Genomic DNA, 26,885 nt, shown 5'->3' with positions numbered 1-26,885 from the left:
CCTCAGTAATATTATTATAAATAATGTTCCCTCAGTAATATTATTATAAATAACGTTCCCTCCCTCAGTAATATTATTATAAATAACGTTCCCTCAGTAATATTATTATAAATAACGTTCCCTCAGTAATATTATTATAAATAACGTTCCCTCAGTAATATTATTATAAATAACGTTCCCTCCCTCAGTAATATTATTATAAATAACGTTCCCTCCCTCAGTAATATTATCATAAATAACGTTCCCTCAGTAATATTATTATAAATAACGTTCCCTCTCTCAGTAATATTATTATGAATAACGTTCACTCCCTCAGTAATATTATTATAAATAACGTTCCCTCAGTAATATTATTATAAATAACGTTCCCTCCCTCAGTAATATTATTATAAATAACGTTCCCTCAGTAATATTATTATAAATAACGTTCCCTCAGTAATATTATTATAAATAACGTTCCCTCCCTCAGTAATATTATTATAAATAACGTTCCCTCAGTAATATTATTATAAATAACGTTCCCTCAGTAATATTATTATAAATAACGTTCCCTCAGTAATATTATTATAAATAACGTTCTCTCAGTAATATTATTATAAATAACGTTCCCTCCCTCAGTAATATTATTATAAATAACGTTCTCTCAGTAATATTATTATAAATAACGTTCCCTCAGTAATATTATTATAAATAACGTTCCCTCAGTAATATTATTATAAATAACGTTCCCTCCCTCAGTAATATTATTATAAATAACGTTCCCTCAGTAATATTATTATAAATAACGTTCCCTCAGTAATATTATTATAAATAACGTTCCCTCAGTAATATTATTATAAATAACGTTCCCTCCCTCAGTAATATTATTATAAATAACGTTCCCTCAGTAATATTATTATAAATAACGTTCCCTCCCTCAGTAATATTATTATAAATAACGTTCCCTCCCTCAGTAATATTATCATAAATAACGTTCCCTCAGTAATATTATTATAAATAACGTTCCCTCTCTCAGTAATATTATTATGAATAACGTTCCCTCCCTCAGTAATATTATTATAAATAACGTTCCCTCAGTAATATTATTATAAATAACGTTCCCTCAGTAATATTATTATAAATAACGTTCTCTCAGTAATATTATTATAAATAACGTTCCCTCCCTCAGTAATATTATTATAAATAACGTTCCCTCCCTCAGTAATATTATTATAAATAATGTTCCCTCAGTAATATTATTATAAATAACGTTCCCTCAGTAATATTATTATAAATAACGTTCCCTCCCTCAGTAATATTATTATAAATAACGTTCCCTCAGTAATATTATTATAAATAACGTTCCCTCAGTAATATTATTATAAATAACGTTCCCTCCCTCAGTAATATTATTATAAATAACGTTCCCTCCCTCAGTAATATTATTATAAATAACGTTCACTCCCTCAGTAATATTATTATAAATAACGTTCCCTCAGTAATATTATTATAAATAACGTTCCCTCCCTCAGTAATATTATTATAAATAACGTTCCCTCAGTAATATTATTATAAATAACGTTCCCTCAGTAATATTATTATAAATAACGTTCCCTCAGTAATATTATTATAAATAACGTTCCCTCCCTCAGTAATATTATTATAAATAACGTTCCCTCCCTCAGTAATATTATTATAAATAACGTTCCCTCCCTCAGTAATATTATTATAAATAACGTTCCCTCCCTCAGTAATATTATTATAAATAACGTTCCCTCCCTCAGTAATATTATTATAAATAACGTTCCCTCAGTAATATTATTATAAATAACGTTCCCTCCCTCAGTAATATTATTATAAATAACGTTCCCTCCCTCAGTAATATTATTATAAATAACGTTCCCTCCCTCAGTAATATTATTATAAATAACGTTCCCTCAGTAATATTATTATAAATAACGTTCCCTCTCTCAGTAATATTATTATAAATAACGTTCCCTCTCTCAGTAATATTATTATAAATAACGTTCCCTCAGTAATATTATTATAAATAACGTTCCCTCAGTAATATTATTATAAATAACGTTCCCTCAGTAATATTATTATAAATAACGTTCCCTCCCTCAGTAATATTATTATAAATAACGTTCCCTCCCTCAGTAATATTATTATAAATAACGTTCCCTCCCTCAGTAATATTATTATAAATAACGTTCCCTCAGTAATATTATTATAAATAACGTTCCCTCAGTAATATTATTATAAATAACGTTCCCTCAGTAATATTATTATAAATAACGTTCCCTCAGTAATATGATTATAAATAACGTTCCCTCAGTAATATTATTATAAATAACGTTCCCTCAGTAATATTATTATAAATAACGTTCACTCCCTCAGTAATATTATTATAAATAACGTTCCCTCCCTCAGTAATATTATTATAAATAACGTTCCCTCAGTAATATTATTATAAATAACGTTCCCTCAGTAATATGATTATAAATAACGTTCCCTCAGTAATATTATTATAAATAACGTTCCCTCAGTAATATTATTATAAATAACGTTCACTCCCTCAGTAATATTATTATAAATAACGTTCCCTCCCTCAGTAATATTATTATAAATAACGTTCCCTCAGTAATATTATTATAAATAACGTTCCCTCAGTAATATTATTATAAATAACGTTCCCTCAGTAATATTATTATAAATAACGTTCCCTCAGTAATATTATTATAAATAACGTTCCCTCCCTCAGTAATATTATTATAAATAACGTTCCCTCAGTAATATTATTATAAATAACGTTCCCTCAGTAATATTATTATAAATAACGTTCCCTCAGTAATATTATTATAAATAACGTTCCCTCAGTAATATTATTATAAATAACGTTCCCTCAGTAATATTATTATAAATAACGTTCCCTCAGTAATATTATTATAAATAACGTTCCCTCCCTCAGTAATATTATTATAAATAACGTTCCCTCCCTCAGTAATATTATTATAAATAACGTTCCCTCAGTAATATTATTATAAATAACGTTCCCTCCCTCAGTAATATTATTATAAATAACGTTCCCTCAGTAATATTATTATAAATAACGTTCCCTCCCTCAGTAATATTATTATAAATAACGTTCCCTCAGTAATATTATTATAAATAACGTTCCCTCAGTAATATTATTATAAATAACGTTCCCTCTCTCAGTAATATTATTATAAATAACGTTCCCTCCCTCAGTAATATTATTATAAATAACGTTCCCTCAGTAATATTATTATAAATAACGTTCCCTCAGTAATATTATTATAAATAACGTTCCCTCAGTAATATTATTATAAATAACGTTCCCTCCCTCAGTAATATTATTATAAATAACGTTCCCTCCCTCAGTAATATTATTATAAATAACGTTCCCTCAGTAATATTATTATAAATAACGTTCCCTCAGTAATATTATTATAAATAACGTTCCCTCCCTCAGTAATATTATTATAAATAACGTTCCCTCAGTAATATTATTATAAATAACGTTCCCTCCCTCAGTAATATTATTATAAATAACGTTCCCTCAGTAATATTATTATAAATAACGTTCCCTCAGTAATATTATTATAAATAACGTTCCCTCCCTCAGTAATATTATTATAAATAACGTTCCCTCAGTAATATTATTATGAATAACGTTCCCTCCCTCAGTAATATTATTATAAATAACGTTCCCTCCCTCAGTAATATTATTATAAATAACGTTCCCTCAGTAATATTATTATAAATAACGTTCCCTCAGTAATATTATTATAAATAACGTTCCCTCAGTAATATTATTATAAATAACGTTCCCTCAGTAATATTATTATAAATAACGTTCCCTCAGTAATATTATTATAAATAACGTTCCCTCCCTCAGTAATATTATTATAAATAACGTTCCCTCAGTAATATTATTATAAATAACGTTCCCTCCCTCAGTAATATTATTATAAATAATGTTCCCTCAGTAATATTATTATAAATAACGTTCCCTCCCTCAGTAATATTATTATAAATAACGTTCCCTCAGTAATATTATTATAAATAACGTTCCCTCAGTAATATTATTATAAATAACGTTCCCTCCCTCAGTAATATTATTATAAATAACGTTCCCTCCCTCAGTAATATTATTATAAATAACGTTCCCTCCCTCAGTAATATTATTATAAATAACGTTCCCTCCCTCAGTAATATTATCATAAATAACGTTCCCTCAGTAATATTATTATAAATAACGTTCCCTCTCTCAGTAATATTATTATGAATAACGTTCACTCCCTCAGTAATATTATTATAAATAACGTTCCCTCAGTAATATTATTATAAATAACGTTCCCTCCCTCAGTAATATTATTATAAATAACGTTCCCTCAGTAATATTATTATAAATAACGTTCCCTCAGTAATATTATTATAAATAACGTTCCCTCCCTCAGTAATATTATTATAAATAACGTTCCCTCAGTAATATTATTATAAATAACGTTCCCTCAGTAATATTATTATAAATAACGTTCCCTCAGTAATATTATTATAAATAACGTTCTCTCAGTAATATTATTATAAATAACGTTCCCTCCCTCAGTAATATTATTATAAATAACGTTCTCTCAGTAATATTATTATAAATAACGTTCCCTCAGTAATATTATTATAAATAACGTTCCCTCAGTAATATTATTATAAATAACGTTCCCTCCCTCAGTAATATTATTATAAATAACGTTCCCTCAGTAATATTATTATAAATAACGTTCCCTCAGTAATATTATTATAAATAACGTTCCCTCAGTAATATTATTATAAATAACGTTCCCTCCCTCAGTAATATTATTATAAATAACGTTCCCTCAGTAATATTATTATAAATAACGTTCCCTCCCTCAGTAATATTATTATAAATAACGTTCCCTCCCTCAGTAATATTATCATAAATAACGTTCCCTCAGTAATATTATTATAAATAACGTTCCCTCTCTCAGTAATATTATTATGAATAACGTTCCCTCCCTCAGTAATATTATTATAAATAACGTTCCCTCAGTAATATTATTATAAATAACGTTCCCTCAGTAATATTATTATAAATAACGTTCTCTCAGTAATATTATTATAAATAACGTTCCCTCCCTCAGTAATATTATTATAAATAACGTTCCCTCCCTCAGTAATATTATTATAAATAATGTTCCCTCAGTAATATTATTATAAATAACGTTCCCTCCCTCAGTAATATTATTATAAATAACGTTCCCTCAGTAATATTATTATAAATAACGTTCCCTCAGTAATATTATTATAAATAACGTTCCCTCCCTCAGTAATATTATTATAAATAACGTTCCCTCCCTCAGTAATATTATTATAAATAACGTTCACTCCCTCAGTAATATTATTATAAATAACGTTCCCTCAGTAATATTATTATAAATAACGTTCCCTCCCTCAGTAATATTATTATAAATAACGTTCCCTCAGTAATATTATTATAAATAACGTTCCCTCAGTAATATTATTATAAATAACGTTCCCTCAGTAATATTATTATAAATAACGTTCCCTCCCTCAGTAATATTATTATAAATAACGTTCCCTCCCTCAGTAATATTATTATAAATAACGTTCCCTCCCTCAGTAATATTATTATAAATAACGTTCCCTCCCTCAGTAATATTATTATAAATAACGTTCCCTCCCTCAGTAATATTATTATAAATAACGTTCCCTCAGTAATATTATTATAAATAACGTTCCCTCCCTCAGTAATATTATTATAAATAACGTTCCCTCCCTCAGTAATATTATTATAAATAACGTTCCCTCCCTCAGTAATATTATTATAAATAACGTTCCCTCAGTAATATTATTATAAATAACGTTCCCTCCTCAGTAATATTATTATAAATAACGTTCCCTCTCTCAGTAATATTATTATAAATAACGTTCCCTCAGTAATATTATTATAAATAACGTTCCCTCAGTAATATTATTATAAATAACGTTCCCTCAGTAATATTATTATAAATAACGTTCCCTCCCTCAGTAATATTATTATAAATAACGTTCCCTCCCTCAGTAATATTATTATAAATAACGTTCCCTCAGTAATATTATTATAAATAACGTTCCCTCAGTAATATTATTATAAATAACGTTCCCTCAGTAATATTATTATAAATAACGTTCCCTCAGTAATATTATTATAAATAACGTTCCTCTCAGTAATATTATTATAAATAACGTTCCCTCAGTAATATTATTATAAATAACGTTCACTCCCTCAGTAATATTATTATAAATAACGTTCCCTCCCTCAGTAATATTATTATAAATAACGTTCCCTCAGTAATATTATTATAAATAACGTTCCCTCAGTAATATTATTATAAATAACGTTCCCTCAGTAATATTATTATAAATAACGTTCCCTCAGTAATATTATTATAAATAACGTTCACTCCCTCAGTAATATTATTATAAATAACGTTCCCTCCCTCAGTAATATTATTATAAATAACGTTCCCTCAGTAATATTATTATAAATAACGTTCCCTCAGTAATATTATTATAAATAACGTTCCCTCAGTAATATTATTATAAATAACGTTCCCTCAGTAATATTATTATAAATAACGTTCCCTCCCTCAGTAATATTATTATAAATAACGTTCCCTCAGTAATATTATTATAAATAACGTTCCCTCAGTAATATTATTATAAATAACGTTCCCTCAGTAATATTATTATAAATAACGTTCCCTCAGTAATATTATTATAAATAACGTTCCCTCAGTAATATTATTATAAATAACGTTCCCTCCCTCAGTAATATTATTATAAATAACGTTCCCTCCCTCAGTAATATTATTATAAATAACGTTCCCTCCCTCAGTAATATTATTATAAATAACGTTCCCTCAGTAATATTATTATAAATAACGTTCCCTCCCTCAGTAATATTATTATAAATAACGTTCCCTCCCTCAGTAATATTATTATAAATAACGTTCCCTCAGTAATATTATTATAAATAACGTTCCTCTCTCAGTAATATTATTATAAATAACGTTCCCTCCCTCAGTAATATTATTATAAATAACGTTCCCTCAGTAATATTATTATAAATAACGTTCCCTCAGTAATATTATTATAAATAACGTTCCCTCAGTAATATTATTATAAATAACGTTCCCTCCCTCAGTAATATTATTATAAATAACGTTCCCTCCTCAGTAATATTATTATAAATAACGTTCCCTCAGTAATATTATTATAAATAACGTTCCCTCAGTAATATTATTATAAATAACGTTCCCTCCCTCAGTAATATTATTATAAATAACGTTCCCTCAGTAATATTATTATAAATAACGTTCCCTCCCTCAGTAATATTATTATAAATAACGTTCCCTCAGTAATATTATTATAAATAACGTTCCCTCAGTAATATTATTATAAATAACGTTCCCTCCCTCAGTAATATTATTATAAATAACGTTCCCTCAGTAATATTATTATAAATAACGTTCCCTCCCTCAGTAATATTATTATAAATAACGTTCCCTCCCTCAGTAATATTATTATAAATAACGTTCCCTCAGTAATATTATTATAAATAACGTTCCCTCAGTAATATTATTATAAATAACGTTCCCTCAGTAATATTATTATAAATAACGTTCCCTCAGTAATATTATTATAAATAACGTTCCCTCAGTAATATTATTATAAATAACGTTCCCTCCCTCAGTAATATTATTATAAATAACGTTCCCTCAGTAATATTATTATAAATAACGTTCCCTCCCTCAGTAATATTATTATAAATAACGTTCCCTCAGTAATATTATTATAAATAACGTTCCCTCCCTCAGTAATATTATTATAAATAACGTTCCCTCAGTAATATTATTATAAATAACGTTCCCTCAGTAATATTATTATAAATAACGTTCCCTCCCTCAGTAATATTATTATAAATAACGTTCCCTCCCTCAGTAATATTATTATAAATAACGTTCCTCCCTCAGTAATATTATTATAAATAACGTTCCCTCCCTCAGTAATATTATCATAAATAACGTTCCCTCAGTAATATTATTATAAATAACGTTCCCTCTCTCAGTAATATTATTATAAATAACGTTCACTCCCTCAGTAATATTATTATAAATAACGTTCCCTCAGTAATATTATTATAAATAACGTTCCCTCAGTAATATTATTATAAATAACGTTCCCTCAGTAATATTATTATAAATAACGTTCCCTCCCTCAGTAATATTATTATAAATAACGTTCCCTCCCTCAGTAATATTATTATAAATAACGTTCCCTCAGTAATATTATTATAAATAACGTTCCCTCAGTAATATTATTATAAATAACGTTCTCTCAGTAATATTATTATAAATAACGTTCCCTCCCTCAGTAATATTATTATAAATAACGTTCCCTCAGTAATATTATTATAAATAACGTTCCCTCCCTCAGTAATATTATTATAAATAACGTTCCTCCCTCAGTAATATTATTATAAATAACGTTCCCTCAGTAATATTATTATAAATAACGTTCCCTCCCTCAGTAATATTATTATAAATAACGTTCCCTCAGTAATATTATTATAAATAACGTTCCCTCTCAGTAATATTATTATAAATAACGTTCCTCCCTCAGTAATATTATTATAAATAACGTTCCCTCAGTAATATTATTATAAATAACGTTCCCTCAGTAATATTATTATAAATAACGTTCCTCCTCAGTAATATTATTATAAATAACGTTCCCTCAGTAATATTATTATAAATAACGTTCCCTCAGTAATATTATTATAAATAACGTTCCCTCCTCAGTAATATTATTATAAATAACGTTCCCTCAGTAATATTATTATAAATAACGTTCCCTCAGTAATATTATTATAAATAACGTTCCCTCAGTAATATTATTATAAATAACGTTCCCTCCCTCAGTAATATTATTATAAATAACGTTCCCTCAGTAATATTATTATAAATAACGTTCCCTCAGTAATATTATTATAAATAACGTTCCCTCAGTAATATTATTATAAATAACGTTCCCTCAGTAATATTATTATAAATAACGTTCCCTCAGTAATATTATTATAAATAACGTTCCCTCAGTAATATTATTATAAATAACGTTCCCTCAGTAATATTATTATAAATAACGTTCCCTCAGTAATATTATTATAAATAACGTTCCCTCAGTAATATTATTATAAATAACGTTCACTCCCTCAGTAATATTATTATAAATAACGTTCCCTCCCTCAGTAATATTATTATAAATAACGTTCCCTCAGTAATATTATTATAAATAACGTTCCCTCAGTAATATTATTATAAATAACGTTCCCTCAGTAATATTATTATAAATAACGTTCCCTCAGTAATATTATTATAAATAACGTTCCTCCCTCAGTAATATTATTATAAATAACGTTCCTCCCTCAGTAATATTATTATAAATAACGTTCCCTCAGTAATATTATTATAAATAACGTTCCCTCCCTCAGTAATATTATTATAAATAACGTTCCCTCAGTAATATTATTATAAATAACGTTCCCTCAGTAATATTATTATAAATAACGTTCCCTCCCTCAGTAATATTATTATAAATAACGTTCCCTCAGTAATATTATTATAAATAACGTTCCCTCAGTAATATTATTATAAATAACGTTCCTCCCTCAGTAATATTATTATAAATAACGTTCCCTCCCTCAGTAATATTATTATAAATAACGTTCCCTCAGTAATATTATTATAAATAACGTTCCCTCAGTAATATTATTATAAATAACGTTCCCTCCCTCAGTAATATTATTATAAATAACGTTCCCTCCTCAGTAATATTATTATAAATAACGTTCCCTCAGTAATATTATTATAAATAACGTTCCCTCAGTAATATTATTATAAATAACGTTCCCTCAGTAATATTATTATAAATAACGTTCCCTCCCTCAGTAATATTATTATAAATAACGTTCCCTCCCTCAGTAATATTATTATAAATAACGTTCCCTCAGTAATATTATTATAAATAACGTTCCCTCAGTAATATTATTATAAATAACGTTCCCTCCCTCAGTAATATTATTATAAATAACGTTCCCTCCCTCAGTAATATTATTATAAATAACGTTCCCTCAGTAATATTATTATAAATAACGTTCCCTCCCTCAGTAATATTATTATAAATAACGTTCTCTCAGTAATATTATTATAAATAACGTTCCCTCAGTAATATTATTATAAATAACGTTCCCTCAGTAATATTATTATAAATAACGTTCCCTCCCTCAGTAATATTATTATAAATAACGTTCCCTCAGTAATATTATTATAAATAACGTTCCCTCAGTAATATTATTATAAATAACGTTCCCCTCAGTAATATTATTATAAATAACGTTCCCTCCCTCAGTAATATTATTATAAATAACGTTCCCTCAGTAATATTATTATAAATAACGTTCCCTCAGTAATATTATTATAAATAACGTTCCCTCAGTAATATTATTATAAATAACGTTCCCTCCCTCAGTAATATTATTATAAATAACGTTCCTCTCAGTAATATTATTATAAATAACGTTCCCTCAGTAATATTATTATAAATAACGTTCCCTCAGTAATATTATTATAAATAACGTTCCCTCAGTAATATTATTATAAATAACGTTCCCTCCCTCAGTAATATTATTATAAATAACGTTCCCTCAGTAATATTATTATAAATAACGTTCCCTCAGTAATATTATTATAAATAACGTTCCCTCCCTCAGTAATATTATTATAAATAACGTTCCCTCAGTAATATTATTATAAATAACGTTCCCTCCCTCAGTAATATTATTATAAATAACGTTCCCTCAGTAATATTATTATAAATAACGTTCCCTCCCTCAGTAATATTATTATAAATAACGTTCCTCCTCAGTAATATTATTATAAATAACGTTCCCTCAGTAATATTATTATAAATAACGTTCCCTCCCTAGTAATATTATTATAAATAACGTTCACTCCCTCAGTAATATTATTATAAATAACGTTCCCTCAGTAATATTATTATAAATAACGTTCCCTCAGTAATATTATTATAAATAACGTTCCCTCAGTAATATTATTATAAATAACGTTCCCTCCCTCAGTAATATTATTATAAATAACGTTCCCTCAGTAATATTATTATAAATAACGTTCCCTCCTCAGTAATATTATTATAAATAACGTTCCCTCAGTAATATTATTATAAATAACGTTCCCTCCCTCAGTAATATTATTATAAATAACGTTCCCTCAGTAATATTATTATAAATAACGTTCCCTCAGTAATATTATTATAAATAACGTTCCCTCCCTCAGTAATATTATTATAAATAACGTTCCCTCAGTAATATTATTATAAATAACGTTCCCTCAGTAATATTATTATAAATAACGTTCCCTCAGTAATATTATTATAAATAACGTTCCTCCCTCAGTAATATTATTATAAATAACGTTCCCCCTCAGTAATATTATTATAAATAACGTTCCCTCAGTAATATTATTATAAATAACGTTCCCTCAGTAATATTATTATAAATAACGTTCCCCTCAGTAATATTATTATAAATAACGTTCCCTCAGTAATATTATTATAAATAACGTTCCCTCAGTAATATTATTATAAATAACGTTCCCTCCCTCAGTAATATTATTATAAATAACGTTCCCTCAGTAATATTATTATAAATAACGTTCCCTCAGTAATATTATTATAAATAACGTTCCCTCAGTAATATTATTATAAATAACGTTCCCTCAGTAATATTATTATAAATAACGTTCCTCCCTCAGTAATATTATTATAAATAACGTTCCCTCCCTCAGTAATATTATTATAAATAACGTTCCCTCCCTCAGTAATATTATTATAAATAACGTTCCCTCAGTAATATTATTATAAATAACGTTCCCTCAGTAATATTATTATAAATAACGTTCCCTCCCTCAGTAATATTATTATAAATAACGTTCCCTCAGTAATATTATTATAAATAACGTTCCCTCAGTAATATTATTATAAATAACGTTCCCTCAGTAATATTATTATAAATAACGTTCCCTCAGTAATATTATTATAAATAACGTTCCCTCAGTAATATTATTATAAATAACGTTCCCTCCCTCAGTAATATTATTATAAATAACGTTCACTCCCTCAGTAATATTATTATAAATAACGTTCCCTCAGTAATATTATTATAAATAACGTTCCCTCAGTAATATTATTATAAATAACGTTCCCTCAGTAATATTATTATAAATAACGTTCCCTCCCTCAGTAATATTATTATAAATAACGTTCCCTCCTCAGTAATATTATTATAAATAACGTTCCCTCAGTAATATTATTATAAATAACGTTCCCTCAGTAATATTATTATAAATAACGTTCCCTCAGTAATATTATTATAAATAACGTTCCCTCAGTAATATTATTATAAATAACGTTCCCTCAGTAATATTATTATAAATAACGTTCCCTCAGTAATATTATTATAAATAACGTTCCCTCCCTCAGTAATATTATTATAAATAACGTTCCCTCAGTAATATTATTATAAATAACGTTCCCCCTCAGTAATATTATTATAAATAACGTTCCCTCAGTAATATTATTATAAATAACGTTCCCTCAGTAATATTATTATAAATAACGTTCCCTCAGTAATATTATTATAAATAACGTTCCCCTCAGTAATATTATTATAAATAACGTTCCCTCCCTCAGTAATATTATTATAAATAACGTTCCCTCAGTAATATTATTATAAATAACGTTCCCTCAGTAATATTATTATAAATAACGTTCCCTCAGTAATATTATTATAAATAACGTTCCCTCCCTCAGTAATATTATTATAAATAACGTTCCCTCAGTAATATTATTATAAATAACGTTCCTCCCTCAGTAATATTATTATAAATAACGTTCCCTCAGTAATATTATTATAAATAACGTTCCCTCCCTCAGTAATATTATTATAAATAACGTTCCCTCAGTAATATTATTATAAATAACGTTCCCTCAGTAATATTATTATAAATAACGTTCCCTCCCTCAGTAATATTATTATAAATAACGTTCCCTCAGTAATATTATTATAAATAACGTTCCCTCAGTAATATTATTATAAATAACGTTCCCTCAGTAATATTATTATAAATAACGTTCCCTCAGTAATATTATTATAAATAACGTTCCCTCCCTCAGTAATATTATTATAAATAACGTTCCCTCAGTAATATTATTATAAATAACGTTCCCTCAGTAATATTATTATAAATAACGTTCCCTCCCTCAGTAATATTATTATAAATAACGTTCCCTCAGTAATATTATTATAAATAACGTTCCCTCCCTCAGTAATATTATTATAAATAACGTTCCCTCAGTAATATTATTATAAATAACGTTCCCTCAGTAATATTATTATAAATAACGTTCCCTCAGTAATATTATTATAAATAACGTTCCCTCAGTAATATTATTATAAATAACGTTCCCTCCCTCAGTAATATTATTATAAATAACGTTCCCCCCTCAGTAATATTATTATAAATAACGTTCCCTCAGTAATATTATTATAAATAACGTTCCCTCAGTAATATTATTATAAATAACGTTCCCCCTCAGTAATATTATTATAAATAACGTTCCCTCAGTAATATTATTATAAATAACGTTCCCTCAGTAATATTATTATAAATAACGTTCCTCCTCAGTAATATTATTATAAATAACGTTCCCTCAGTAATATTATTATAAATAACGTTCCCTCAGTAATATTATTATAAATAACGTTCCCTCAGTAATATTATTATAAATAACGTTCCCTCAGTAATATTATTATAAATAACGTTCCCTCAGTAATATTATTATAAATAACGTTCCCTCAGTAATATTATTATAAATAACGTTCCCTCAGTAATATTATTATAAATAACGTTCCCTCCCTCAGTAATATTATTATAAATAACGTTCCCCCTCAGTAATATTATTATAAATAACGTTCCCTCAGTAATATTATTATAAATAACGTTCCCTCAGTAATATTATTATAAATAACGTTCCCTCCCTCAGTAATATTATTATAAATAACGTTCCCTCCTCAGTAATATTATTATAAATAACGTTCCCTCAGTAATATTATTATAAATAACGTTCCCTCAGTAATATTATTATAAATAACGTTCCCTCAGTAATATTATTATAAATAACGTTCCCTCAGTAATATTATTATAAATAACGTTCCCTCCCTCAGTAATATTATTATAAATAACGTTCCCTCAGTAATATTATTATAAATAACGTTCCCTCAGTAATATTATTATAAATAACGTTCACTCAGTAATATTATTATAAATAACGTTCCCTCAGTAATATTATTATAAATAACGTTCCCTCCCTCAGTAATATTATTATAAATAACGTTCCCTCAGTAATATTATTATAAATAACGTTCCCTCAGTAATATTATTATAAATAACGTTCCCTCCCTCAGTAATATTATTATAAATAACGTTCCCTCAGTAATATTATTATAAATAACGTTCCCTCAGTAATATTATTATAAATAACGTTCCCTCCCTCAGTAATATTATTATAAATAACGTTCCCTCAGTAATATTATTATAAATAACGTTCCCTCAGTAATATTATTATAAATAACGTTCCCTCAGTAATATTATTATAAATAACGTTCACTCCCTCAGTAATATTATTATAAATAACGTTCCCTCCCTCAGTAATATTATTATAAATAACGTTCCTCCTCAGTAATATTATTATAAATAACGTTCCCTCAGTAATATTATTATAAATAACGTTCCTCTCAGTAATATTATTATAAATAACGTTCCCTCAGTAATATTATTATAAATAACGTTCCCTCAGTAATATTATTATAAATAACGTTCCCTCAGTAATATTATTATAAATAACGTTCCCTCAGTAATATTATTATAAATAACGTTCCCTCCCTCAGTAATATTATTATAAATAACGTTCCCTCAGTAATATTATTATAAATAACGTTCCCTCAGTAATATTATTATAAATAACGTTCCCTCCCTCAGTAATATTATTATAAATAACGTTCCCTCAGTAATATTATTATAAATAACGTTCCCTCAGTAATATTATTATAAATAACGTTCCCTCAGTAATATTATTATAAATAACGTTCCCTCAGTAATATTATTATAAATAACGTTCCCTCCCTCAGTAATATTATTATAAATAACGTTCCCTCAGTAATATTATTATAAATAACGTTCCCTCAGTAATATTATTATAAATAACGTTCCCTCCCTCAGTAATATTATTATAAATAACGTTCCCTCAGTAATATTATTATAAATAACGTTCCCTCAGTAATATTATTATAAATAACGTTCCCTCAGTAATATTATTATAAATAACGTTCCCTCAGTAATATTATTATAAATAACGTTCCCTCAGTAATATTATTATAAATAACGTTCCCTCAGTAATATTATTATAAATAACGTTCCCTCAGTAATATTATTATAAATAACGTTCCCTCCCTCAGTAATATTATTATAAATAACGTTCCCTCAGTAATATTATTATAAATAACGTTCCCTCAGTAATATTATTATAAATAACGTTCCCTCAGTAATATTATTATAAATAACGTTCCCTCCCTCAGTAATATTATTATAAATAACGTTCCCTCAGTAATATTATTATAAATAACGTTCCCTCAGTAATATTATTATAAATAACGTTCCCTCAGTAATATTATTATAAATAACGTTCCCTCAGTAATATTATTATAAATAACGTTCCCTCAGTAATATTATTATAAATAACGTTCCTCTCAGTAATATTATTATAAATAACGTTCCCTCAGTAATATTATTATAAATAACGTTCCCTCCCTCAGTAATATTATTATAAATAACGTTCCCTCAGTAATATTATTATAAATAACGTTCCCTCAGTAATATTATTATAAATAACGTTCCCTCAGTAATATTATTATAAATAACGTTCCCTCAGTAATATTATTATAAATAACGTTCCCTCCCTCAGTAATATTATTATAAATAACGTTCCCTCAGTAATATTATTATAAATAACGTTCCCTCAGTAATATTATTATAAATAACGTTCCCTCAGTAATATTATTATAAATAACGTTCCCTCAGTAATATTATTATAAATAACGTTCCCTCAGTAATATTATTATAAATAACGTTCCCTCAGTAATATTATTATAAATAACGTTCCCTCCCTCAGTAATATTATTATAAATAACGTTCGTTCCCTCAGTAATATTATTATAAATAACGTTCCCTCCCTCAGTAATATTATTATAAATAACGTTCCCTCAGTAATATTATTATAAATAACGTTCCCTCAGTAATATTATTATAAATAACGTTCCCTCAGTAATATTATTATAAATAACGTTCCCTCAGTAATATTATTATAAATAACGTTCCCTCCTCAGTAATATTATTATAAATAACGTTCCCTCAGTAATATTATTATAAATAACGTTCCCTCAGTAATATTATTATAAATAACGTTCCCTCAGTAATATTATTATAAATAACGTTCCCTCAGTAATATTATTATAAATAACGTTCCCTCAGTAATATTATTATAAATAACGTTCCCTCAGTAATATTATTATAAATAACGTTCCCTCAGTAATATTATTATAAATAACGTTCCCTCAGTAATATTATTATAAATAACGTTCCCTCAGTAATATTATTATAAATAATGTTCCCTCAGTAATATTATTATAAATAACGTTCCCTCAGTAATATTATTATAAATAACGTTCCCTCAGTAATATTATTATAAATAACGTTCCCTCAGTAATATTATTATAAATAACGTTCCCTCAGTAATATTATTATAAATAACGTTCCCTCAGTAATATTATTATAAATAACGTTCCCTCCCTCAGTAATATTATTATAAATAACGTTCCCTCCCTCAGTAATATTATTATAAATAACGTTCCCTCAGTAATATTATTATAAATAACGTTCCCTCAGTAATATTATTATAAATAACGTTCCCTCAGTAATATTATTATAAATAACGTTCCCTCAGTAATATTATTATAAATAACGTTCCCTCCCTCAGTAATATTATTATAAATAACGTTCCCTCAGTAATATTATTATAAATAACGTTCCCTCAGTAATATTATTATAAATAACGTTCCCTCAGTAATATTATTATAAATAACGTTCCCTCAGTAATATTATTATAAATAACGTTCCCTCAGTAATATTATTATAAATAACGTTCCCTCAGTAATATTATTATAAATAACGTTCCCTCAGTAATATTATTATAAATAACGTTCCCTCAGTAATATTATTATAAATAACGTTCCCTCAGTAATATTATTATAAATAACGTTCCCTCAGTAATATTATTATAAATAACGTTCCCTCCCTCAGTAATATTATTATAAATAACGTTCCCTCAGTAATATTATTATAAATAACGTTCCCTCAGTAATATTATTATAAATAACGTTCCCTCAGTAATATTATTATAAATAACGTTCCCTCAGTAATATTATTATAAATAACGTTCTCTCAGTAATATTATTATAAATAACGTTCCCTCAGTAATATTATTATAAATAACGTTCCCTCAGTAATATTATTATAAATAACGTTCCCTCAGTAATATTATTATAAATAACGTTCCCTCAGTAATATTATTATAAATAACGTTCCCTCAGTAATATTATTATAAATAACGTTCCCTCAGTAATATTATTATAAATAACGTTCCCTCCCTCAGTAATATTATTATAAATAACGTTCCCTCAGTAATATTATTATAAATAACGTTCCCTCAGTAATATTATTATAAATAACGTTCCCTCAGTAATATTATTATAAATAACGTTCCCTCCCTCAGTAATATTATTATAAATAACGTTCCCTCAGTAATATTATTATAAATAACGTTCCCTCAGTAATATTATTATAAATAACGTTCCCTCAGTAATATTATTATAAATAACGTTCCCTCAGTAATATTATTATAAATAACGTTCACTCCCTCAGTAATATTATTATAAATAACGTTCCCTCAGTAATATTATTATAAATAACGTTCCCTCAGTAATATTATTATAAATAACGTTCCCTCAGTAATATTATTATAAATAACGTTCCCTCCCTCAGTAATATTATTATAAATAACGTTCCCTCAGTAATATTATTATAAATAACGTTCCCTCAGTAATATTATTATAAATAACGTTCCCTCAGTAATATTATTATAAATAACGTTCCCTCAGTAATATTATTATAAATAACGTTCCCTCAGTAATATTATTATAAATAACGTTCCCTCAGTAATATTATTATGAATAACGTTCCCTCAGTAATATTATTATAAATAACGTTCCCTCAGTAATATTATTATAAATAACGTTCCCTCCCTCAGTAATATTATTATAAATAACGTTCCCTCAGTAATATTATTATAAATAACGTTCCCTCAGTAATATTATTATAAATAACGTTCCCTCCCTCAGTAATATTATTATAAATAACGTTCCCTCAGTAATATTATTATAAATAACGTTCCCTCAGTAATATTATTATAAATAACGTTCCCTCAGTAATATTATTATAAATAACGTTCCCTCAGTAATATTATTATAAATAACGTTCACTCTCACTGGTGAACTAGTCCTTAGTTAGTAATATACCCCTGGTGAACTAGTCCTTAGTCAGTAATATACCCCTGGTGAACTAGTCCTTAGTTAGTAATATACCCCTGGTGAACTAGTCCTCAGTAATATACCCCTGGTGAACTAGTCCTTAGTTAGTAATATACCCCTGGTGAACTAGTCCTTAGTTAGTAATATACCCCTGGTGAACTAGTCCTTAGTTAGTAATATACCCCTGGTGAACTAGTCCTTAGTTAGTAATATACCCCTGGTGAACTAGTCCTCAGTAATATACCCCTGGTTAACTAGTCCTCAGTAATATACCCCTGGTGAACTAGTCCTTAGTCAGTAATATACCCCTGGTGAACTAGTCCTTAGTCAGTAATATACCCCTGGTGAACTAGTCCTTAGTTAGTAATATACCCCTGGTGAACTAGTCCTTAGTTAGTAATATACCCCTGGTGAACTAGTCCTTAGTAATATACCCCTGATGAACTAGTCCTTAGTTAGTAATATACCCCTGGTGAACTAGTCCTTAGTTAGTAATATACCCCTGGTGAACTAGTCCTTAGTTAGTAATATACCCCTGGTGAACTAGTCCTTAGTTAGTAATATACCCCTGGTGAACTAGTCCTTAGTTAGTAATATACCCCTGGTGAACTAGTCCTTAGTTAGTAATATACCCCTGGTGAACTAGTCCTTAGTTAGTAATATACCCCTGGTGAACTAGTCCTTAGTTAGTAATATACCCCTGGTGAACTAGTCCTTAGTTAGTAATATACCCCTGGTGAACTAGTCCTTAGTAATATACCCCTGGTGAACTAGTCCTTAGTTAGTAATATACCCCTGGTTAACTAGTCCTTAGTTAGTAATATACCCCTGGTGAACTAGTCCTTAGTTAGTAATATACCCCTGGTGAACTAGTCCTTAGTAATATACCCCTGGTGAACTAGTCCTTAGTTAGTAATATACCCCTGGTGAACTAGTCCTTAGTTAGTAATATACCCCTGGTGAACTAGTCCTTAGTTAGTAATATACCCCTGGTGAACTAGTCCTTAGTTAGTAATATACCCCTGGTGAACTAGTCCTTAGTTAGTAATATACCCCTGGTGAACTAGTCCTTAGTTAGTAATATACCCCTGGTGAACTAGTCCTTAGTTAGTAATATACCCCTGGTGAACTAGTCCTTAGTTAGTAATATACCCCTGGTGAACTAGTCCTTAGTTAGTAATATACCCCTGGTGAACTAGTCCTTAGTTAGTAATATACCCCTGGTGAACTAGTCCTTAGTTAGTAATATACCCCTGGTGAACTAGTCCTTAGTTTGTAATATACCCCTGGTGAACTAGTCCTTAGTTAGTAATATACCCCTGGTGAACTAGTCCTTAGTAATATACCCCTGGTGAACTAGTCCTTAGTTAGTAATATACCCCTGGTGAACTAGTCCTTAGTTAGTAATATACCCCTGGTGAACTAGTCCTTAGTTAGTAATATACCCCTGGTGAACTAGTCCTTAGTTAGTAATATACCCCTGGTGAACTAGTCCTTAGTCAGTAATATACCCCTGGTGAACTAGTCCTTAGTTAGTAATATACCCCTGGTTAACTAGTCCTCAGTAATATACCCCTGGTTAACTAGTCCTTAGTAATAATGTTCTCTCCCATAGAAACTAGTTATTATCTGACTGCAGCGTTTTGTTTTCAGACGGAGGGTGTTTGTTCCAACGACAGCAGCGTCTTCATTCAGACGGTCACCTCTGACCACACCTCTCCAGAGCCTCTCTGCCAATCACAGCTGGTTGTGGAGATGCAGGGGGAGGAGCCTGAGCAGAACTTCCTGATTGGTTCCTCAGAAGGCGGAGCCACCGAGACTCCGGAGCCAATGACAGACAGTTTCACTGCCACGGTCCTGGACGCTCCCTCTCAGGAGGAGCAGGTGGTGGATTCTGGGATAGCGAAGGGGGCGGTGCTTATCGTTTCTCCTACAAATGTCAGCAGCACACTGACAGGTACACACACACACCCTCACACACACCCTCACACACACACACACCCTCACACACACACACACCCTCACACACACACACACCCTCACACACACACACACACACACACACACACACACACACACACACACACACACACACACACACCTACACACACACTCACTCTCTCATCCTCCTCCTCTTCTCTCTCATCCTCCTCTCTCTCTCATCCTCCTCCTCTTCTCTCTCATCCTCCTCCTCCTCTCTCATCCTCCTCCTCTTCTCTCATCCTCCTCCTCTTCTCTCATCCTCCTCCTCCTCTCTCATCCTCCTCCTCTTCTCTCCTTCAGATCTGATCCTTGAGAACCAGGATGTCTCTGACTGAGCTGGATAACATCATCACTGATGGAGCCAATCAAACAGCAGAGTGGACATGTCATCATTTTGGACATTATTTCTGATTGGCTGAGTTGGCCATTAAGCCCCTCCCCTTTAAATGTTCTCTTTGGTCAGAGGTGAGACTATGACATCATCATGGGCTCCTGTGGGGGCCGGCCTGACCGTGTGTGTGTGTGTGTGTGTGTGTGTGTGTGTGAGAGGGTGTGTGTTGCAGAACGGTCTTTCCAAAACTGTCCGTTCTATGTACTTCATAAAGCCTGCAGCCAGAGCCACACTGAGTGGACTAAGCACTTCCTAATATTGAGTTGCAACCCCAAGTCTCAATTGTCTGAAAGCTTAAAAATCCTTCTTTAACATGTCTCCTCCCCTTCATCTACACTGATTGGAAGTGGATTTAACAAGTGACATCAATAAGGGATCATAATCTTTCACCTGGATTCACCTGGTCAGTCCGTCATGGATAGAGCAGGTGTTCTTAATGTTTTGTCCACTCAGTGTGGTAGATTCTCTGGCCGCTCCGCCTCAGAACAGCACCCTACAGTTTCTAGGTCCCGGTGTTTTCTGTTGTAACCGTCGGCCTGCTGACCACACGAACAACAGGACAGATTCATCTGACACTGTGAATTATATCTGCATTTACTTTTATTTATGTGTAATTAAAAACTTCCACAGTTGCTTATCCGGTGTGTTTCAGTACCGTCTGTCGATCGTCCGACACTTTATCCCCGGTTATACCTGCTCCTTTGTCCTGATCTGTCCCACATTCTGATTTAATGTGTCCCATATTCTGAAATAGCATGGGGGGGGGACATGTCCCATATTCTGAAATAGCATGGGGGTGGACATGTCCCATATTCTGAAATAGCATGGGGGTGGACATGTCCCATATTCTGAAATAGCATGGGGGTGGACATGTCCCATATTCTGAAATAGCATGGGGGTGGACATGTCCCATATTCTGAAATAGCATGGGGGTGGACATGTCCCATATTCTGAAATAGCATGGGGGTGGACATGTCCCATATTCTGAAATAGCATGGGGGGTGGACATGTCCCATATTCTGAAATAGCATGGGGGGGGACATGTCCCATATTCTGAAATAGCATGGGGGTGGACATGTCCCATATTCTGAAATAGCATGGGGGTGGACATGTCCCATATTCTGAAATAGCATGGGGGTGGACATGTCCCATATTCTGAAATAGCATGGGGGGGGACATGTCCCATATTCTGAAATAGCATGGGGGTGGACATGTCCCATATTCTGAAATAGCATGGGGGTGGACATGTCCCATATTCTGAAATAGCATGGGGGTGGACATGTCCCATATTCTGAAATAGCATGGGGGTGGACATGTCCCATATTCTGAAATAGCATGGGGGGGGGGACATGTCCCATATTCTGAAATAGCATGGGGGTGGACATGTCCCATATTCTGAAATAGCATGGGGGGGACATGTCCCATATTCTGAAATAGCATGGGGGGTGGACATGTCCCATATTCTGAAATAGCATGGGGGTGGACATGTCCCATATTCTGAAATAGCATGGGGGTGGACATGTCCCATATTCTGAAATAGCATGGGGGTGGACATGTCCCATATTCTGAAATAGCATGGGGGTGGACATGTCCCATATTCTGAAATAGCATGGGGTGCAGCTTCCACTGGGGAATTGGGGGGGACTGAGGGGTGGGATGGGCTGAGAGGGACTGAGGGGTGGGATGGGCTGAGTGGCTGAGGGGTGGGATGGGCTGAGTGGCTGAGGGGCGGGATGGGCTGAGGGGTGGGATGGGCTGAGAGGGGGAATGGGGGAGAGTGGCTGAGGGGTGGGATGGGCTGAGTGGCTGAGGGGCGGGATGGGCTGAGGGGTGGGATGGGCTGAGAGGCGGGATGGGCTGAGAGGGGCGGGATGGGCTGAGAGGGGCGGGTTGGGGGAGAGTGGCTGAGGGGTGGGATGGGCTGAGAGGGACTGAGGGGTGGGATGGGCTGAGTGGCTGAGGGGTGGGATGGGCTGAGGGGTGGGATGGGCTGAGAGTGGCTGAGGGGTGGGATTACGGAGTTGATGTTTGGTAATGAATTATTATGTAAATGCTTTATATAAAGGTACCATGTTTGCTAAATGTGTGTGTAAAATGTAGCAGAAAAGCTGTGAAAACACAATGTATTTGTCCTCTGAAGAGGGGGGTGGTGAATGGGTTAATAATATATTTTTTAAAGATAATCCATCCACCTGACAGGTGTGGCATGTCATGAAGCTGATTAAACAGCATGATCACTACACAGGTGCACCTTGTGCTGGGGACAATAAAAGGCAACTCTAAAGTGTGCAGTTTTGTCACAACTCGATGCCACAGAGGTCTCAAGTTGAGGAAGCGTACAATTGGCATGCTGACGGCAAAAATGTCCACCAAAGCTGTTGCCAGAAAATGTAATGTTACTTTCTCTACCATAAGCCATTTTAGAGAATGTGGCAGTACATCCATTTGGTTTGCTGATGTCAATGTTGTGAACAGAGCGCCCCATGGTGGAGGTGTGGGGTTATGGTATGGGCCCCATGGTGGAGGTGTGGGGTTATGGTATGGGCCCCATGGTGGTGGAGGTGGGGTTATGGTATGGGCCCCATGGTGGTGGAGATGTGGGGTTATGGTATGGGCCCCATGGTGGAGGTGGGGTTATGGTATGGGCCCCATGGTGGCGGTGGGGTTATGGTATGGGCCCCATGGTGGAGGTGGGGTTATGGTATGGGCCCCATGGTGGAGGTGTGGGGTTATGGTATGGGCCCCATGGTGGCAGTGGGGTTATGGTATGGGCCCCATGGTGGAGGTGGGGTTATGGTATGGGCCCCATGGTGGAGGTGGGGTTATGGTATGGGCCCCATGGTGGAGGTGGGGTTATGGTATGGGCCCCATGGTGGAGGTGGGGTTATGGTATGGGCCCCATGGTGGAGGTGGGGTTTATGGTATGGGCCCCATGGTGGAGGTGGGGTTATGGTATGGGCCCCATGGTGGAGGTGGGGTTATGGTATGGGCCCCATGGTGGAGGTGGGGTATGGGCCCCATGGTGGAGGTGGGGTTATGGTATGGGCCCCATGGTGGTGGAGGTGGGGTTATGGTATGGGCCCCATGGTGGAGATGTGGTTATGGTATGGGCCCCATGGTGGAGGTGGGGTATGGGCCCCATGGTGGTGGAGGTGGGGTTATGGTATGGGCCCCATGGTGGTGGAGGTGGGGTATGGGCCCCATGGTGGTGGAGGTGGGGTTATGGTATGGGCCCCATGGTGGAGATGTGGGGTTATGGTATAGGCCCCATGGTGGAGTTGGGGTTATGGTATGGGCCCCATGGTGGAGGTGGGGTTATGGTATGGGCCCCATGGTGGCAGTGGGGTTAGGGTGTGGTATGGACCTCATGGTGGAGGTGGGGTTATGGTATGGGCCCCATGGTGGAGGTGGGGTTTATGGTATGGGCCCCATGGTGGAGGTGGGGTTATGGTATGGGCCCCATGGTGGCAGTGGGGTTATGGTATGGGCCCCATGGTGGAGGTGGGGATATGGTATGGGCCCCATGGTGGAGATGTGGGGTTATGGTATGGGCCCCATGGTGGAGATGTGGGGTTATGGTATGGGCCCCATGGTGGAGATGTGGGGTTATGGTATGGGCCCCATGGTGGAGGTGGGGTTTATGGTATGGGCCCCATGGTGGAGGTGGGGTTTATGGTATGGGCCCCATGGTGGAGGTGGGGTTTATGGTATGGGCCCCATGGTGGAGGTGGGTTTATGGTATGGGCCCGATGGTGGAGGTGGGGTTTATGGTATGGGCACCATGGTGGAGGTGGGGATATGGTATGGGCCCCATGGTGGAGATGTGGGGTTATGGTATGGGCCCCATGGTGGAGATGTGGGGTTATGGTATGGGCCCCATGGTGGAGATGTGGGGTTATGGTATGGGCCCCATGGTGGAGATGTGGGGTTATGGTATGGGCCCCATGGTGGAGATGTGGGGTTATGGTATGGGCCCCATGGTGGAGGTGGGGTTTATGGTATGGGCCCCATGGTGGAGGTGGGGTTTATGGTATGGGCCCCATAGTGGAGGTGGGGTTTATGGTATGGGCCCCATGGTGGAGGTGGGTTTATGGTATGGGCCCGATGGTGGAGGTGGGGTTATGGTATGGGCCCCATGGTGGAGGTGGGGTTATGGTATGGGCCCCATGGTGGCAGTGGGGTTAGGGTGTGGTATGGGCCCCATGGTGGAGGTGGGGTTTATGGTATGGGCCCCATGGTGGAGGTGGGGTTATGGTATGGGCCCCATGGTGGAGATGTGGGGATATGGTATGGGCCCCATGGTGGAGATGTGGGGTTTGTGGTATGGGCCCCATGGTGGAGGTGGGGTTATGGTATGGGCCCCATGGTGGAGATGTGGGGTTATGGTATGGGCCCCATGGTGGAGATGTGGGGTTTGTGGTATGGGCCCCATGGTGGAGGTGGGGTTATGGTATGGGCCCCATGGTGGAGATGTGGGGTTTGTGGTATGGGCCCCATGGTGGAGATGTGGGGTTATGGTGTTTGTGGTATGGGCCCCATGGTGGAGATGGGGTTATGGTATGGGCCCCATGGTGGAGGTGTGGGGTTATGGTATGGGCCCCATGGTGGAGCAACACTATGTCAACTAAACAGGATCTGATTGGATCGAGCCCTGGGTTTTTCTGATTTAAAAACTAAAATAATTGTGTGACTTCCAGCTGTTTTTAAATCGACATGCACCACAGCAGGTAATTGTTCCATCTGTTTTCTATGTAAATATCAACCCCCCACAAAATAAGTTACTGGAAGTGTAGCTACTGATGGTCAGATCACTGGACAAGTTACTGGAAGTGTAGCTACTGTAATCTGATGGTCAGATCACTGGACAAGTTACTGGAAGTGTAGCTACTGATGGTCAGATCACTGGACAAGTTACTGGAAGTGTAGCTACTGATGGTCAGATCACTGGACAAGTTACTGGAAGTGTAGCTACTGTAATCTGATGGTCAGATCACTGGACAAGTTACTGGAAGTGTAGCTACTGTAATCTGATGGTCAGATCACTGGACAAGTTACTGGAAGTGTAGCTACTGATGGTCAGATCACTGGACAAGTTACTGGAAGTATAGCTACTGATGGTCAGATCACTGGACAAGTTACTGGAAGTGAGGCTACTGTAATCTGATGGTCAGATCACTGGACAAGTTACTGGAAGTGTAGCTACTGTAATCTGATGGTCAGATCACTGGACAAGTTACTGGAAGTGTAGCTACTGATGGTCAGATCACTGGACAAGTTACTGGAAGTGTAGCTACTGATGGTTAGATCACTGGACAAGTTACTGGAAGTGTAGCTACTGATGGTCAGATCACTGGACAAGTTACTGGAAGTGTAGCTACTGATGGTCAGATCACTGGACAAGTTACTGGAAGTGTAGCTACTGATGGTCAGATCACTGGACAAGTTACTGGAAGTGTAGCTACTGATGGTCAGATCACTGGACAAGTTACTGGAAGTGTAGCTACTGATGGTCAGATCACTGGACAAGTTACTGGAAGTGTAGCTACTGATGGTCAGATCACTGGACAAGTTACTGGAAGTGTAGCTACTGATGGTCAGATCACTGGACAAGTTACTGGAAGTGTAGCTACTGATGGTCAGATCACTGGACAA

The 26,885-nt window shown here is 33.2% G+C and overlaps 1 protein-coding gene across 1 annotated transcript in view; it reads left to right on the top strand.

The window, feature by feature from the left end:
- Positions 1–21,868, top strand: part of LOC106594134 (cyclin-D-binding Myb-like transcription factor 1) — an 80,107-nt gene extending 58,239 nt beyond the window's left edge. Inside the window, exons 14-15 of the mRNA XM_082972044.1 lie at positions 20,513–20,816; positions 21,143–21,868. Of these exons, the coding sequence (XP_082828170.1) occupies positions 20,513–20,816; positions 21,143–21,177 (339 nt within the window). The 3' untranslated portion in view covers positions 21,178–21,868. The remainder of the gene's footprint in view (positions 1–20,512; positions 20,817–21,142) is intronic.
- The last annotated feature ends 5,017 nt before the right edge of the window (positions 21,869–26,885 follow it).

Source organism: Salmo salar, unplaced genomic scaffold (assembly GCF_965601325.2).
Source record: "Salmo salar unplaced genomic scaffold, fSalSal1 ptg000525l, whole genome shotgun sequence".
NCBI classification, from domain to species: Eukaryota; Metazoa; Chordata; class Actinopteri; order Salmoniformes; family Salmonidae; genus Salmo; species Salmo salar.
This window is presented reverse-complemented; position numbering and strand designations above follow the sequence as displayed.